This window comes from Fopius arisanus, unplaced genomic scaffold (assembly GCF_000806365.1).
Source record: "Fopius arisanus strain USDA-PBARC FA_bdor unplaced genomic scaffold, ASM80636v1 scaffold00046, whole genome shotgun sequence".
Classification (NCBI taxonomy): Eukaryota; Metazoa; Arthropoda; class Insecta; order Hymenoptera; family Braconidae; genus Fopius; species Fopius arisanus.
In genome coordinates this window covers 617999-632062 of record NW_011887785.1, presented here as the reverse complement: position 1 = coordinate 632062, position 14064 = coordinate 617999, and the positions used below count along the sequence as shown (strand labels likewise).

Below are 14064 nucleotides of genomic sequence, written 5' to 3'. Positions count from 1 at the left end.
ATTGTTATTATTATCGTGAAATTAATTAATATTTTTTATAATTAATAATTATCCCACCGTGTGAAAAACAATTTTCCTTTTAATGATTCATTTGTTTAAATTTTTTAATAAGATTTGAGTGATTTTTAAAATGAAATAAATTTGAAAAATCAACTCCGGGGAACGAGTCACCTGGGGAAGGTCCTGAAAATCCGGTTTGGAAAAAATAACGAGGGGACCGATGGGTGAGAATAACTTCTCAGAACGGAATAATCAGTCTGGATGCGCCAACTTTTATTTAACTGCGAATTTTATTTTAATCTCCATTATTTCATGCCCCCGGTATTTTTTTATTAACATTCCAATACACCCAGTGAAATTATCTATTTAATGAGTCAATTTAATTATCATTAAGTGTTCGTTTAAATGATTATCTTCAGGTTCTGCCAATTTGTTTACGGAATTCTCTCGAGATTCGATTAAATTAATTAATTTCAATTAATAATCCATATGATTATCGAATATTATATATTATTATATATTATTGAATTGAGTACATAATGTACTGGGTATAAGTATGTTTGTTTTTTTTTTTGGGAGGGAATTTTTTGGATGTCGCAATGGAATTTTACAATAAAAAATAACGAGCGATAAATCAGCTTGACTTTTTCATTCCGGGAAACAATGGGGAAAATATGGAAAACTGTAGGCGGTGGTAGTCTTCTCTTCACAGGTTTATAACTTCTTGGGAATATTTAAACTCTTCGGTAAAGGCTAAGGTACACCACATGAAACTTCTGTGTCACGTGCTAGAAATGCTGTTAGACCGCCCACACATCCAGCCATTGCCCACCAGGTGATGACAAAACCCTGGACAATGCACATCCAGTGGAAAGCTGAATTAAACCCAGGGAAAAGTCTCGGGAAATTTTATTTTGGGGGTAGGAATTTTTTTAATCATGGGAACATCATGGAAATTGTGGAGATTCATTTTTTTTATTGAATTAAATTCGGGAAATCATGAATTTCCATTTTTTTGAATTCATTTTCATTTTGGAAATCGCGGAAATTGTGAAGATGATTTTTTTTATTGAATAAAATTGGGGAAATCATGAATTTCCATTTTTAAAAATTTATTTTCATTTTGGAAATCATGGAAATGGTGAAGATTATTTTTTTTTTGTTGAATGAAATTGGGAAAATCATGAATTTCCATTTTTAAAAATTCATTTTCATTTTGAAAATCGCGGAAATCGTGAAGATTTATTTTTTGTATTGAATTCAATTGGGGAAATCATGAATTTCCATTAAAAAAAATTCATTTTCATTTTGGAAATCGCGGAAATCGTGAAGATGATTTTTTTTATTGAATTCAGTTGGAGAAATCATGAATTTCCATTTTATTGAATTAATTTTCATTAAAATTCATAAAAAAAATTAATCAGGATTTTTGTATTGCCTTGAAATATGGAAATAATGAATTTTTATTTTCATAAAATCCCTAGCCATTTTGAAAATCATCAGAAAATGATAAAAATCGTTATAAAAAATCCCGAAATTATTGAAAACGTACGCGAATAGAATTAAGTTGTAGAACTAATCGGAAATCAAAAATAAAAATGGCGAAATCAAAAAATCAACGAAGGGAATGATTTCGATAATTCAGAGCCATCGACACCTGTGAAAACAAATAAAAATAAAATCGCTAACAGAAGTGCAAATCTTTTAAACAATTGAGCTGACATTTTTGCCTCGTCGCACCCATGTCACGACTCGTAGTTAATAGAGACTTGAGGTCATTGAACTCCATCCGGAGATCCAAAGAACCAGAGGACAAAGGACGGCCTTTCGTCTCGGTTTGACACATCACATTACATTCTAACTCTCACTTTTTGTTTACATAATTTTTTTATCTTTATTTTTACATGCATTCACAGTAATGACAGCCTATTCACATTTCTCTCGCCGACGCGTTAAAAACATTAATAATTAATTAGTGTAATTATTATATAATAGAAGTATTTAATTAGTTGATCGTTTAGTTCAGTTCTACCACTTGATCTATTTAAATAATCGAAAATATTTTTAATGTTAATTACACAAATCTGATTGTGTTATTGATTTTTTAAATTGTTATACTAGAAATTCTTGGATGTTCTTTTTAAAAATTTTTTGTTATTTTTGTTTATGGGGAATCTCTGGATAAATGGGAATATTTCATACTTTTTTCCAAACATCTTTTATTTCTCTTTTCGTAACTGTCCAACGCCCAACTTTCGCTCGACTCTCGTAATACAAGAACGCATGAACATTTCACTCTTTCCCTCGATCAGAGGGAAAAAGACGCATTACAATATTGATTTTCAAAACCTACTTTTTAAAATTTCAACATTTCAATCGAATTCTCAATTTGGTGTTGTTTTGATTCGTTGGAAAGTTGTGACGTACAAAAATCTCATCCGGTATTTTTTATTAGAAATTAAATTACGGAAGTCCGAACTTTGCATAATGTTGATAGACGCATTTATTTTTACGTTCGTGGAACAGATAATTCGATCGTTAAAGAGGATTATAGTCTCGGGGTGGAAATTGTTGAAACAATTTCCCCAATCGTGCGAAAAACGTTTCACGGCAATTCGTCTGCGCGCACTTTTACTCCATCAGAAAAAAAAAAAGAATTAAGTCCCAGCGATTCATGATTTCAATAATTTACGAACAATAAATGCACGAAAAATTTGCGAATTGTTATATTTTTCATTAAACAATTCATCCGAAGTCGTAAAATAATTCTCGCAATTTGTTCCATTAAATACGGGTTTATCCCGAGAACTATCAATGTTAGAAAAAAATGTTAAGAGACATTTTCTTTTGGAAATTTGATTGAGAAGAAAAAAGTCTTTTGACGTTTTTCTCTTAAGTCGATAGTTTTCGGGATAAAGTGGTGATTACGATTTCTTCAGAGTGAAATTCGAAAATCAATTATAAATGTTATTATGAATATTAATTAAAATATAAAAATAAATATTGGAATGCATTTCTAACTTGTTTATACTCTCCGCAATTGATGGTCTGCAATTATTACACATCACGAATTCCTGAAAATTGCACAAGTGGTAGAGATCCTTCTGGTCTTACTGCTTTCATGATTTTTATTTAAATCCTATATACCACACCTTGAACTTTCCAGATGCATTCAATGACTTTCCCAACCATTGCATTCAATTCCATCAATTATCGAGGAAAAATCCGCTATTTTTCCCTCAAACACTCCCCCCACAATTAATTTCCTCTCTTATCAATTTCAATTCTCAAAAATAATAATTAATTCTATTAATTCCTCTCCCATTTTTCGCACGCCATTTTTCCCATTGAAAATCATCAATTCGTTATGAAAATTCAATGCAATAAATTCAATTTTTTTTACGAAATGTCAACAGAATTTTTAGAGAAAGCGTTCGATTTTTTTATTCAACTTTTATTCTGAATTCTTTTGACATTTACATGTCCTCTTTATTCAAAACAAATCCATTAGTTTAATAGCACGTGGGTTTCAATATAATCAAAGTGAAAACAAAGTAATTGTGGGTTTCATAGGACATCATCTGAATGAAATGAAACGTGAAAACGTGAGGGAGTCATCATGAAATCTGGGAAAGTTGCCCCATATTCCGAGACTTGCAATTGAGTCAATTGAATTCGTCATATTTTTATTAAAAAATTCATATTAACTCGTCCGTTTACACTTGCAAATTAGACAAACAAGAATATAAAAACACGAAGACGATGGAGTTATACTATAAATTGTCATCTTTTAATAAAAATACTTTGAAAATCATAAATTGAATCGTTAATTGAATATTACGACTCCTGATTTAATTGGGAGAAATTCTTCCAACCGAATTAAAAAAAAAGTGGCGGGGGAAAATTGCGGAGTGGAAATTATTGCGGGTGTCGAATATTGAGGGGGAGATTAAAGTCCGGCTAGATTGTTATTGAGAATTATTTCTTTATTATACTTTTAAGAAAAATTCCGATTTATTTGGCCTGCGAAGGGCTTAGGACTCTGGATTAAAATGTGTAAATTTTTGTGTGAAAATAATAATTTGGGTACAGAAATAATTTTGTGTTGCGTAATGATACGTCGAGGGTATTTCGAGCTGGGATGAAAGGGAAAGTGATACAAATAAAAATAGAGAATGTCGGGACAAGTCGCAGGACGCATTATTATCTAAATATTTAATTATCTTTTTTCCTCGGTCTTTCTCCACTGGAGTGACGAGGGAATAGCAGATTCCTGTTGGTGCTGTTCTCTCGTGGAACTCGATTGAAATATCCTGGGGCTTTCTTGTTTACCAACGGCTGACGATCACGAGGGGAAGTTTAAATTATTATCAGTATTTAATACTAGAGTCATTAGGCTAGTGTGGGCATGATGATGAGCGATGATCCGAATCTAGACGAACATTAGCTGAAAATTTGAAAAACAATGGAATAATTATTATTATAAAATATAATTATTCCTGGGAAGTCAAGAATATTTATGGTAAAAATTTCGGAGACGTGTGCAATAAATATTTGTTTACTGGGTTTATAAATAAAAAAAAGGGAAATAAATTTTTAATAGGGATATATTGAGTGTTGAGGAGAGGCTCACCATTTAGCTAGGGTAAAATGCCTGCAGGAGTCAGACGGTTTGTCATAACTGAGTCCTTCGTCGCACTGTATCAGCTGGGGTCGGCTGTTCTTGCAGACGACGACACTGGTGCAGGCTTCGTCGAGCCGATGAACCTTGCCAGTTTCACAGGGTAGTTTCATCAACTCCGCGGGGATGGTGTGCATTGTGCCCCAGGGATTGATCACCGTTGGGCCCTCGGTTGAGCCCTCCAGGGCACTGGGATCGTTGTAAAAACTCTGCTGGCCCTCGAGCTCGATTTGGCTGGCAGTGGGACGCTGATGCCAGGGATCAGTGGGGGTTCGGAATCCCCATTGGGGCTGGGGGTAAGGACCTGGGGGAAAAGTGATGGGAGGGGGCTGGGGGCGGGGCTGATCGGGTTGAGAACTTCCTGGGGTACCTCCTGGGGTACCTCCTGGGGTACCTCCAGGAGAGGAGCCTCCAGGAGAACCTCCAGGAGATGATCCTCCAGGGGATGACCCACCAGATGACCCCTCGGGTTCTAAAGTCGGCAGAGGAAGAGGTCGAGGAGTGGCTGCACCCTGACAATCCACGTTGTAAGGATAATCACAAATTCCGAAAGCCTGGAAATAATTAATTCATTAATTAATTAATTAATCTACTGAAAAAATCAAAAATCATTATTAAAATTACGAATAATAACGGAAAAAAGAATTTTAAACATAAATAATCCGGGATAAATAATTTCAGTTGTTTAAGTGAATAATATTAATTGATCAATGAATTAATAATAAATTAATCAATCGCTTAATAAATGAATAATAAATAAATAATTAATTTCATTTCAATAAATTCATAATAATTGCAGCGATAGTTTTATTTTCAGTGAGAATGATTTTTTTCCACTGCACTTTGGGTCTTGTGTTGAGTCCGAAAAATGTGGTATTCGAATCGTGTGGGACCGACGAGAGAATTTCAATGACTCCACGCATTCTCTCCTCGGGAAAATTTTTTGGTGAACTCACGTCATTGTAGACCAGTCCTTGAGGACAGTTGAACTTGATTGGACTTCCAGCAAGACACACGTAGAATTCTGAGCAGTTGCTTGGACTTCTGTAACGGCCGTTTGGATCTGGACATCTGCGAGAACCGGGTGCCAGTGCCGGTTCTGAAAAAATATCCCATAATTCATATCTCTCTTGATTAATCGCGAGTACAATAGCCCGTTACGTCACAGCAATAAACAAAATGAGTAAATAAATATCGATAAATTACCCATCACTCAGGAATAAATTCAGCAATAATAAATTCAGCAATAATAAATTCAGCAATAATTTCCGAGGAAAGAATTTATTGAACTCAAATCGATGAATAAATTGTTTATTAATTTCAAGGAAACCATTTATTTAATTCGAATAGATGGATTATTTAAATAAATTCATTTATTCAATGAAATTCGATAAAAATTCTGAGGTGCTGGAATTTTTTTTCCAGCGATCCCGCAATTGTCGGAAAAAAAAAATTTCACATCGCGAATTACGTGAATTGTTCCGTAATTTTCACTTGATATTTCACTCCGCCTTCGCGAGCGATTTATAAATCCAGTATTATTTATTCTTTGCGTTGTCTCTTTTCGATAATATTTCTATTTGTTTCATTTCTTCGGTTCTCTCAAACCCGCATGCATAATTAATCAGCTAATCGCGAAGATCGATCTTGTCTCGGGTGATTTTTAATAAGTAGTTCTACATGATCTGAGGGCGAGAATTAATATAAGATGGGTTAATATGAGATTATCGGATTGGTTCTCTGAATCAATAACAATTTTTCAATTAAATAATTTGCAATAATTCCTCACAGAAATAATTAATTTAATCATTAATGAAAAATTGCAGAATTTATATTTCTATTTCCCGGAAGAATTGAGAATGAATTTTGGAACGAAATGACAGAATTATTGATTGACTCTCGTAAATCGGATAATTCTGAAATAGAACTGAAACTAAAAGTCGATCCGCAGGAATGATATCCACCGATCTGAGTTACAGTTACACCGATATTAAGTCGAGTACATGTTGAAAACGAAATAAGAGGTACAGACTTATTGATGGGTGTACAAGGCACTCGATCATTATTTTTTACCAGACGCCACGTCATACATCAAACTGGAATGCCGATAGCTTTGACAGGATACACGTTGTGTAGGCGGTAAATGGTCTTTGAGAGGTGGAGATTACTTACTTGGTGTAGGTCCAGGTCGATTTCCGCAGTTGACGTTTTGCTCGAAGTCGCAGTATCCGACTTTATCGTTGAATAGGAGATTGGCGGGGCACTGTTGCTCAATTACGGTGTCGTCCCAGCAGTTGAGGTAGTTAGCGCAACTTTTTGGACTGGGAAATTGTCCTCGGGCGGCGGGACATCCTGGTGCTGGTATAGGCCGTTGAGATCCCTGTCCTGGTTGTCCTGGTTGTCCTGGTTGTCCAGGAATTCCTGGTTGTTGTCCACCTTGTCCTGGCTGTCCTGGTTGTCCTGGTTGCCCAGGAATTCCTGGCTGTTGTCCTGATTGTCCTGGTTGCCCTGGCTGTTGCCATCCCTGTCCTGGTTGTCCGGGAATTCCAGGTTGCCCTGGTTGTCCGGGAATTCCAGGTTGCCCTGGTTGTCCGGGAATTCCAGGTTGCCCTGGTTGTCCAGGAATTCCTGGCTGTTGCCCACCTTGTCCTGGTTGTCCTGGCTGTCCAGGAAATCCTATTTGTCCTGGAAATCCTGGCTGTTGTCCGGATTGTCCCGGTTGTCCTGGCTGTTGCCATCCCTGTCCTGGCTGTCCCGGTTGTCCAGGAATTCCTGGCTGTCCCGGCTGTCCAGGGATTCCTGGCTGTCCTGGTTGCCCTGGAATTCCCGGCTGTCCCGGTTGCCCAGGAATTCCTGGCTGTCCTGGCTGCTGTCCACTCTGTCCTGGTTGTCCTGGTTGCTGCCAGCTTTGCCCCGGCTGTCCAGGAATTCCTGTTTGTCCACCCTGTCCCGGTTGTTGCCATCCCTGTCCTGGAATTCCGGGCTGTCCTGGCTGATTTGGATTCGGGGGAAATTGCGGGGGAATCGGCTGTGGAAATTCACCACCTTCACCACCCGGGAATCCCGGATACTGTCGCGCCACATTTGAATTCAATGACTCCGGCGGAACTGTTTCCACTGGACTTGTCAATGACACACTGTCAGTCTCCAAATCTGTCTGCCATGACTCTGTCCTCGGGTCCAATTTCTGCACGTCCGCACGCTCCCACGTATTCTCCGTCGCTGCTTATCAAAATTATCAAAACTCCAGGTGAGACACCAAAAAATAATCGTCTCGCGGAATTCATCAGCATTTCAGAAAAATTCGAAATATTTCAATATTTAATTTTTTTTTAATCCATTCCATCAAATATAAAATCTTCATTTCCAGAATTAACAATTCGATTGAAAAATTCCAAAAATATTAATGTAATTAAATCAACAATTGATTTTTATTTAATTTAATTAAAAAATCTTCAATTCCATTAATCGTAAAGAACTCATTATTTTATACTAATTGCAAAAAAAAATCTTGGACTTGAAAATGTGAAAAAAAAATTTGTTAATGCAGAAAATTTTTCTGGGACTCACTCTCAGGTTGATTTTGAAAGGGTAGCTGTCGGCCCCCGTATCTCACCCTCCCTCTAGATGGGGTCCCACGGGCTTCTAAACCAATCACTAGAGCTACCAGCGGTATCAAGAGCTTCATTGCTCAGGGCCAGTTAAATTGAGACTAAGAGGTATTTCAGGTTGACTTGAAAAAATCACGTATCAAAATTTGCGAGTGAGCACTGGCTCGACCTTGGCTGGTCTCTTGATGCTGGATGGGCTGGACCCCGTGAGTCCCAGGGCTTACATAGGGCGGCCCCCACCACGGGGGAATCCGCAGGACCCCAATTACACGGCACTCTGAAACTTTGCTCATCCTTCTTTGCGCAGGAAGTGCACTCTAACGTCCCCCCTTTGCAAAAAAAAAAAACAACTTCCACCCCTCCCCCCCTTCCCCCTCCCACCGCCCGACTGTCAATTACTGCAAATACCACGTGCTTTCAAAATTGTGTTAATTAACTATTTCAAGTCGAGGAGTTGATGTCTGGATGCTGCAGATGCTGTTTAAATTTTTTGAAAATGGAAATGAAAATTTTTTGTATAAATTTTTTGAAATGTCGCGAATTAAATTTTGAAAAATCGCGGAAGGAAAAATAATAATTCAGTCTTAAGAATGAAGAATTAAAATAATTGGATTCTCAATATTTTTTTTAATGAAAAGAAGATTTTTAATAAAATAAAATATTTTCAATGAAAAATTATCAATTCTGTGCAATAATGAGAAAAATTTTTTTATTTGATGAAATGAAATCCTTTATTTTTTAATTTAAAAATGCTGAGATCTCAGAGCTGCACGGAAATTCCCCCATCCGGCGAAATGAGTCGATGGAAATAACACGTGCCCTGAAAATAGCGCTAATATTTAAAAAAATTTTGGAATACTTCGACTCAAGAATTACCTGGAATCCAACTGTACCTGGATAAAAGTGAATCACCGGGAATAAACCGCGAAAATTTATTTCCCCTCGATTTATTTTTCCGTTCGACTCATTGATCGGTAGTTGAATAAATTCTCTACGCACTTTCTTAATTCCAACAGAGAAAATTTTTGGGGGTAATTGCACAGGTTTAATTAGTTGACAAAAATATCGTAAAATTTAAATGACAAAAACGTCATCCACATGTGAAATGTTGTTTCAGGTTAATTTGAGGGTGAAACGGATAAATTACAAGGCGGAAGGCAAATTTTAACTTTCAATTCTCCAGGTTTTGATTGCAACGGAATTTTTACGGAATTTCCATGAAAATTTAATAAAAAATGATTTATACCACAGATCAACACTCACGTTATTTATAAAAAAATGTCTCAACTATAATTATTCATCCCAATTACAATGGGTTATTTAATCCTCTCTAAAAAAGGCAATTGAAAAAAATCACTTAATTTTAAATTGTTATCAATTTTTTCCGATAAAAAATGGTGGACTTAACGAACTGAACCTCGACCGATGAAAAATTAAATAAAAAATGTCTTTTTTTTTTGCTATCCTGAGGCAAAATATTTTTGCAAGACCAGAAGCCGAGGGATGACCGAGTGTAGGCGTGAATAATAAGAGTTCGGGTTAAAAACCTCATGTTATGAATCGACGAAAGTAAATGCAGTCGGTTTGTCCATTCGAAATAAAATTCACGAGGACCTACGCCTCTTCAATCGGCGAAGAACCTGTTGTCGTCCTCTCAAATAACTCGGTAAGACGACGTACGAACTGAGCCGAATTCTCATTAAAAAAAAAAAATATCAAGTATCCCACACTCCGATTGCAATCGAACACCGGAGTCGATACCCATAAATCGATTCTGGACAGGCAACACCCATACCACAACATTTTCCATCTCGCGTCACAACAGAGATTTTTATTTATCGCTTAAAAATTCAAGTGCAAAGTATACTTGATTCAAGTATTCAATAATAATATGATGACATGCCAAGGCAGAATTTTTTAATCATCGGAAAAATTGAGATTTTCCATTTTTTTTATTGAAATCAAATTATTGTTAAAAAAATTTTATCGCCATTAAATATGAATGTGTATTAATTCTGAAAATTGAATAAAATAAATAATATAAATAAATCTGTAAAAGGCTTCAAAAGCCATACAGTGGCAAATAAATAAATAAATAATTTAAATAAAAAATATTGCGGAAGAGGAAATCGCGGATTTTCTGCGGGAAATCAATTTCTGATCTGCGAATATTTACAACTCGAGTTTTCAACCGGCTGTCATAACAAATAGAATTTTTATCCAGTTCCAAGCCCTACGGTAAATTATAGACGAAAAACAATTATAATAAATTATAAACATGAAGTTCGTGTGAGAAATAGTGGACGCGGGAATTTCGATAAATCATATCGACAACGGGCAGTTTCTGCTCCGCTATGTATCATCGTCTGGCGACCTTGAGGTCTTAAAACCTGTTTTGAAAATTTCACACCTTTGGAGAAAATTAGTAGGAGCGGTGCATTGATGGATGAAGGTACTTTACCGCCAACTCATCGTCCTTCGTCCTTTGAAAAAATGTCCTCGACACTTTTTGCTGGTTTCGGCTAAAACTCCATTTGTTTTTTTTAAAGTATTCGTTAACGTGGGAGAAGTTCATGGGATTTATCCAGGTGATGGATTTTCAGGGGATGCTCATTACATTTCAATTATGACAATCACCAGGAGGGGGAGGTAATTTTATTTTTTTGGGAATAATTAATAAATAATTCATAATTCAAACAAGTTCATTGAATTGTAATACTCCATTATTATATTTATCTCCAACGATTTTATTTATTATTATAGCATTATTATCTGTTGTTTGTTTATTATTAATTTGTTGGATAACTCAATTATTCAGGATAATAATAATTATTTATTATAGTGGCAATGAAAATTTATTGTTGTTCTTATTTTTTATTTTTGCTGCAATAAATATTTGTTAGTGTTTTGGGATTGGTACTCCGTTTGTCAATGCGCATCTCCTACTCATTGGGAATCCCCTAAATACTTAACTCGAGTGAATGAATCCTTGAAAAAAAAATAATTAATTCTTTTGTCATTGCAGAAGCACCAGCTTCTCCGAATTTTCTTCAGATGCGGTAGCAGTACTCACTTCCAGTACAATTACCTCAAATTTAGTGTACCAATTACTGAGCTCTTTGTCCCTGGCTCTCATGGTAACATCCTCGGAGTAAATAAAACGGCCATTTACTCGCAGGATCTCGTGATCATTAATTTTCATTAACATAGAGTGGAATGGAGCGACTTCTTCAGAAAATAATAAATCCTTTTGACTGAATTACTCAACAGAAACATTTTGTGGAATTACCCGACCTTAACTGGGTCTTAAATTCAACGTCATCCTTATGTATGGCCTGTACATATGTACTTATCGGCCTTGGCACTTCAACTCTAGTTGATTTTACTCGTCGGTTGAAGTGAAAATAGAATTCATAAAGCGACTCGTGAAATCCCGTACGGAAATATCAATTTTAGTGCCTGTAAAGTCGAGGATTCCCCGAGCCTCAGCCGACAGTCGAAATAACGCGGGAAATTTTGAAATAATTAATTGATTCAGCAGGTAATGAGTAAATTGCGATAAGTCGAATTTACCATTTTTCTCGATTATCGGTTTATCTCGAAAACTATCGCCCTGAGATGAAAATACCGGAGGACTTATTTGTGGCCGATTAAATTCCCGACAAAAAAGATCTTTTGATATTTTTTTGTAAAATCAATATTTTTTGATTTATCAAATATATAAACATTCAAAATATACGACAAAAAATTTAATACATTTTTTTAATAAATCGAAAACAAACGGAAAAAATGAAATAAAAAATGTATATCAAATATATTCCAAAAATATTCAAAAATATATCATATACTATATTATATATTTTTAAATATATCTCAATATATTCATGTAGTTTATTTTTTATTTTTTGAGATGCACTTTAGGAAATATTTTCTAAAAAAAAAAAATCATGTGTCCTTGACACCTGGAGCGTCGAGACGTCGTAATATTCACAAAAATGGGGAAAGAACGCGGAAGGACACGGGCCCGTCCATTCCACCGTTTTCTGGTAGAGATAAGGCGATGACCAGTCCCTTAACGAATCTCAGGACTGACTCAACCCGTTCGATTCATGTAAGTCGCGAATAAAAATACAAATGCACGAGTCGATTTTTCGAGTGGTCCCGGTTCTCCAGTCACCTCCAGTCGTAATTTTATTATCCGACCCCTCAATTTTGGCAATGAGGAAGCAAAACCCCCGCGAATAAACACAGAAGTAAATAAAAAAAAATAAAAAAAAAATTAACAAGTCCCGGAATGATTTTCATCCCGTTATCAGGTAATTCCCAAGTGCGGGAAATTCCACGGGTTTTGAATTTATTCAAATTACTCACATTGCGACATGAATTTACACCGCTAGAGGGGAGGGGGATGAGGGGGTTATGTTGTCCGTGGGTTGATACCACAAAATGGCTGATGAGGAATGAAGATGGACGAGTCCTCGAAGGAGGGATTTCAAATGTGGGGACGTCTTCGCGATGAAGAGCAGTCTCGCTGGATCTTGAACACCATCGTGACTAGAATTCACAGCGTGATGTCCAGTCAAGGCTAGATAAATAAATAATAACAACTGTCAGGCACACTGCACCCTGCATAATTATTTATAATTAGCATTTCGGTGTTTCAGGGACGGGATTTTTTAAATCGCAAGGACTTGGTCAGTCATTGAGTCATCGGGGCCTAGAGGCAATTTCAATTTGTAATTTGATACTTGAAAGGTGGGAGGTGCTGATTAAAACATCACCATCCAGCAAAAAAGCTCTCATTAATTAAGAAATCATTAAAATAATATTAATTCAATCGTGATAATTCATGAATTAAATATAAAGTGAAAATAATAAATATTCATGTCTTGGAAAATTTTGGAAAATTTTTGGAAAATTGAAAGAAAAAATTTTTCGCTCAGTGAGAATTTTTTATTTACCGATTTTTTCATGGAGAACATTCTTTAACGCGTGATCAATTGAAAATAAAAAAAAAATAAATAACTAATGGCTGACATTGTCAGACTCATTAGCGTTTCGTCTAGATAACCGTCGCGTGTGCGTGTAATACCGTAATATTCCCAGGGTACCCATGTTTAAACACCGGGGGATCTCAATATTTATCCTCACCCTTTCTGCGAACCAATCCCCCGAATTCACCGTCCCCCCCATTTCCCCTCCTCCAGTTACCTCCCCCACCGCCCCTACTGGCTCGCTCCCACTGGCTCGCCCCCACCCACCGCCTTCCTCCCCTCCTCCCATTCCCACTTCGTCGTGTGTTTACGGCATGTATGAATCGTGAGGTTAATCCACTCGTGTCTAGGCGAGGCAGGAGATTAAGGAATGCAAAGGCACCGAAAAACAACCCAGAGGAACAAATAAATGGAACAACAACCGAAAGGGAATGCAAAAAGGGGAATTGAGACTGGGTGGTGAGAACAATTAATTCACGGTGATGTGCACAGCCAGGATTATCGATAAGCCAATGAAACGGAGAGTAATTGAAAAAATGGCGATACCTCGGGACTAGTCCCGGCTGTGTTTTTGAAGGCCATTTTTTCGGGATTTATTATTGGTGAAGGGAAAGGAAGGGAAGTGCTCTTACGGAAATTTATTTTTCCGAGTTGGGAATTCAGGTTCTCAATTCGAGAATTCATATTCGGTTTCAAATATTTATATTTTTAATTTAAGAATTCATATTTTTAATTCGAGAATTTATATTTCGAATTCAAGAATTTATATTTCGAATTA

At 36.3% G+C, this 14064-nt stretch overlaps 1 protein-coding gene across 1 annotated transcript; it reads right to left on the bottom strand.

The window, feature by feature from the left end:
- Positions 1–3452: 3452 nt before the first annotated feature.
- On the bottom strand, positions 3453–8470 carry LOC105267422 (collagen alpha-5(IV) chain). Its single transcript, XM_011306263.1, has 5 exons — positions 8252–8470; positions 6854–7903; positions 5638–5780; positions 4634–5235; positions 3453–4447 (listed from the first exon to the last, which is right to left on the bottom strand). The coding sequence occupies exons 1-5, from the start codon at positions 8367–8369 to the stop codon at positions 4444–4446; spliced, it is 1917 nt and encodes a 638-aa protein (XP_011304565.1). The 5' UTR covers positions 8370–8470; the 3' UTR covers positions 3453–4443.
- Positions 8471–14064: the final 5594 nt, after the last annotated feature.

Excerpts from the sequence above, each read along its gene's own strand:
- LOC105267422 (XM_011306263.1), bottom strand. The coding sequence starts at position 8,369 with ATGAAGCTCTTGATACCGCTGGTAGCTCTAGTGATTGGTTTAGAAGCC. Across the intron at positions 5,781-6,853 it reads TCGACCTGGACCTACACCAA|AACCGGCACTGGCACCCGGT; the intron begins GTAAGTAATCTC and ends ATATTTTTTCAG. Across the intron at positions 5,236-5,637 it reads AAGGACTGGTCTACAATGAC|GCTTTCGGAATTTGTGATTA; the intron begins GTGAGTTCACCA and ends AATTATTTCCAG.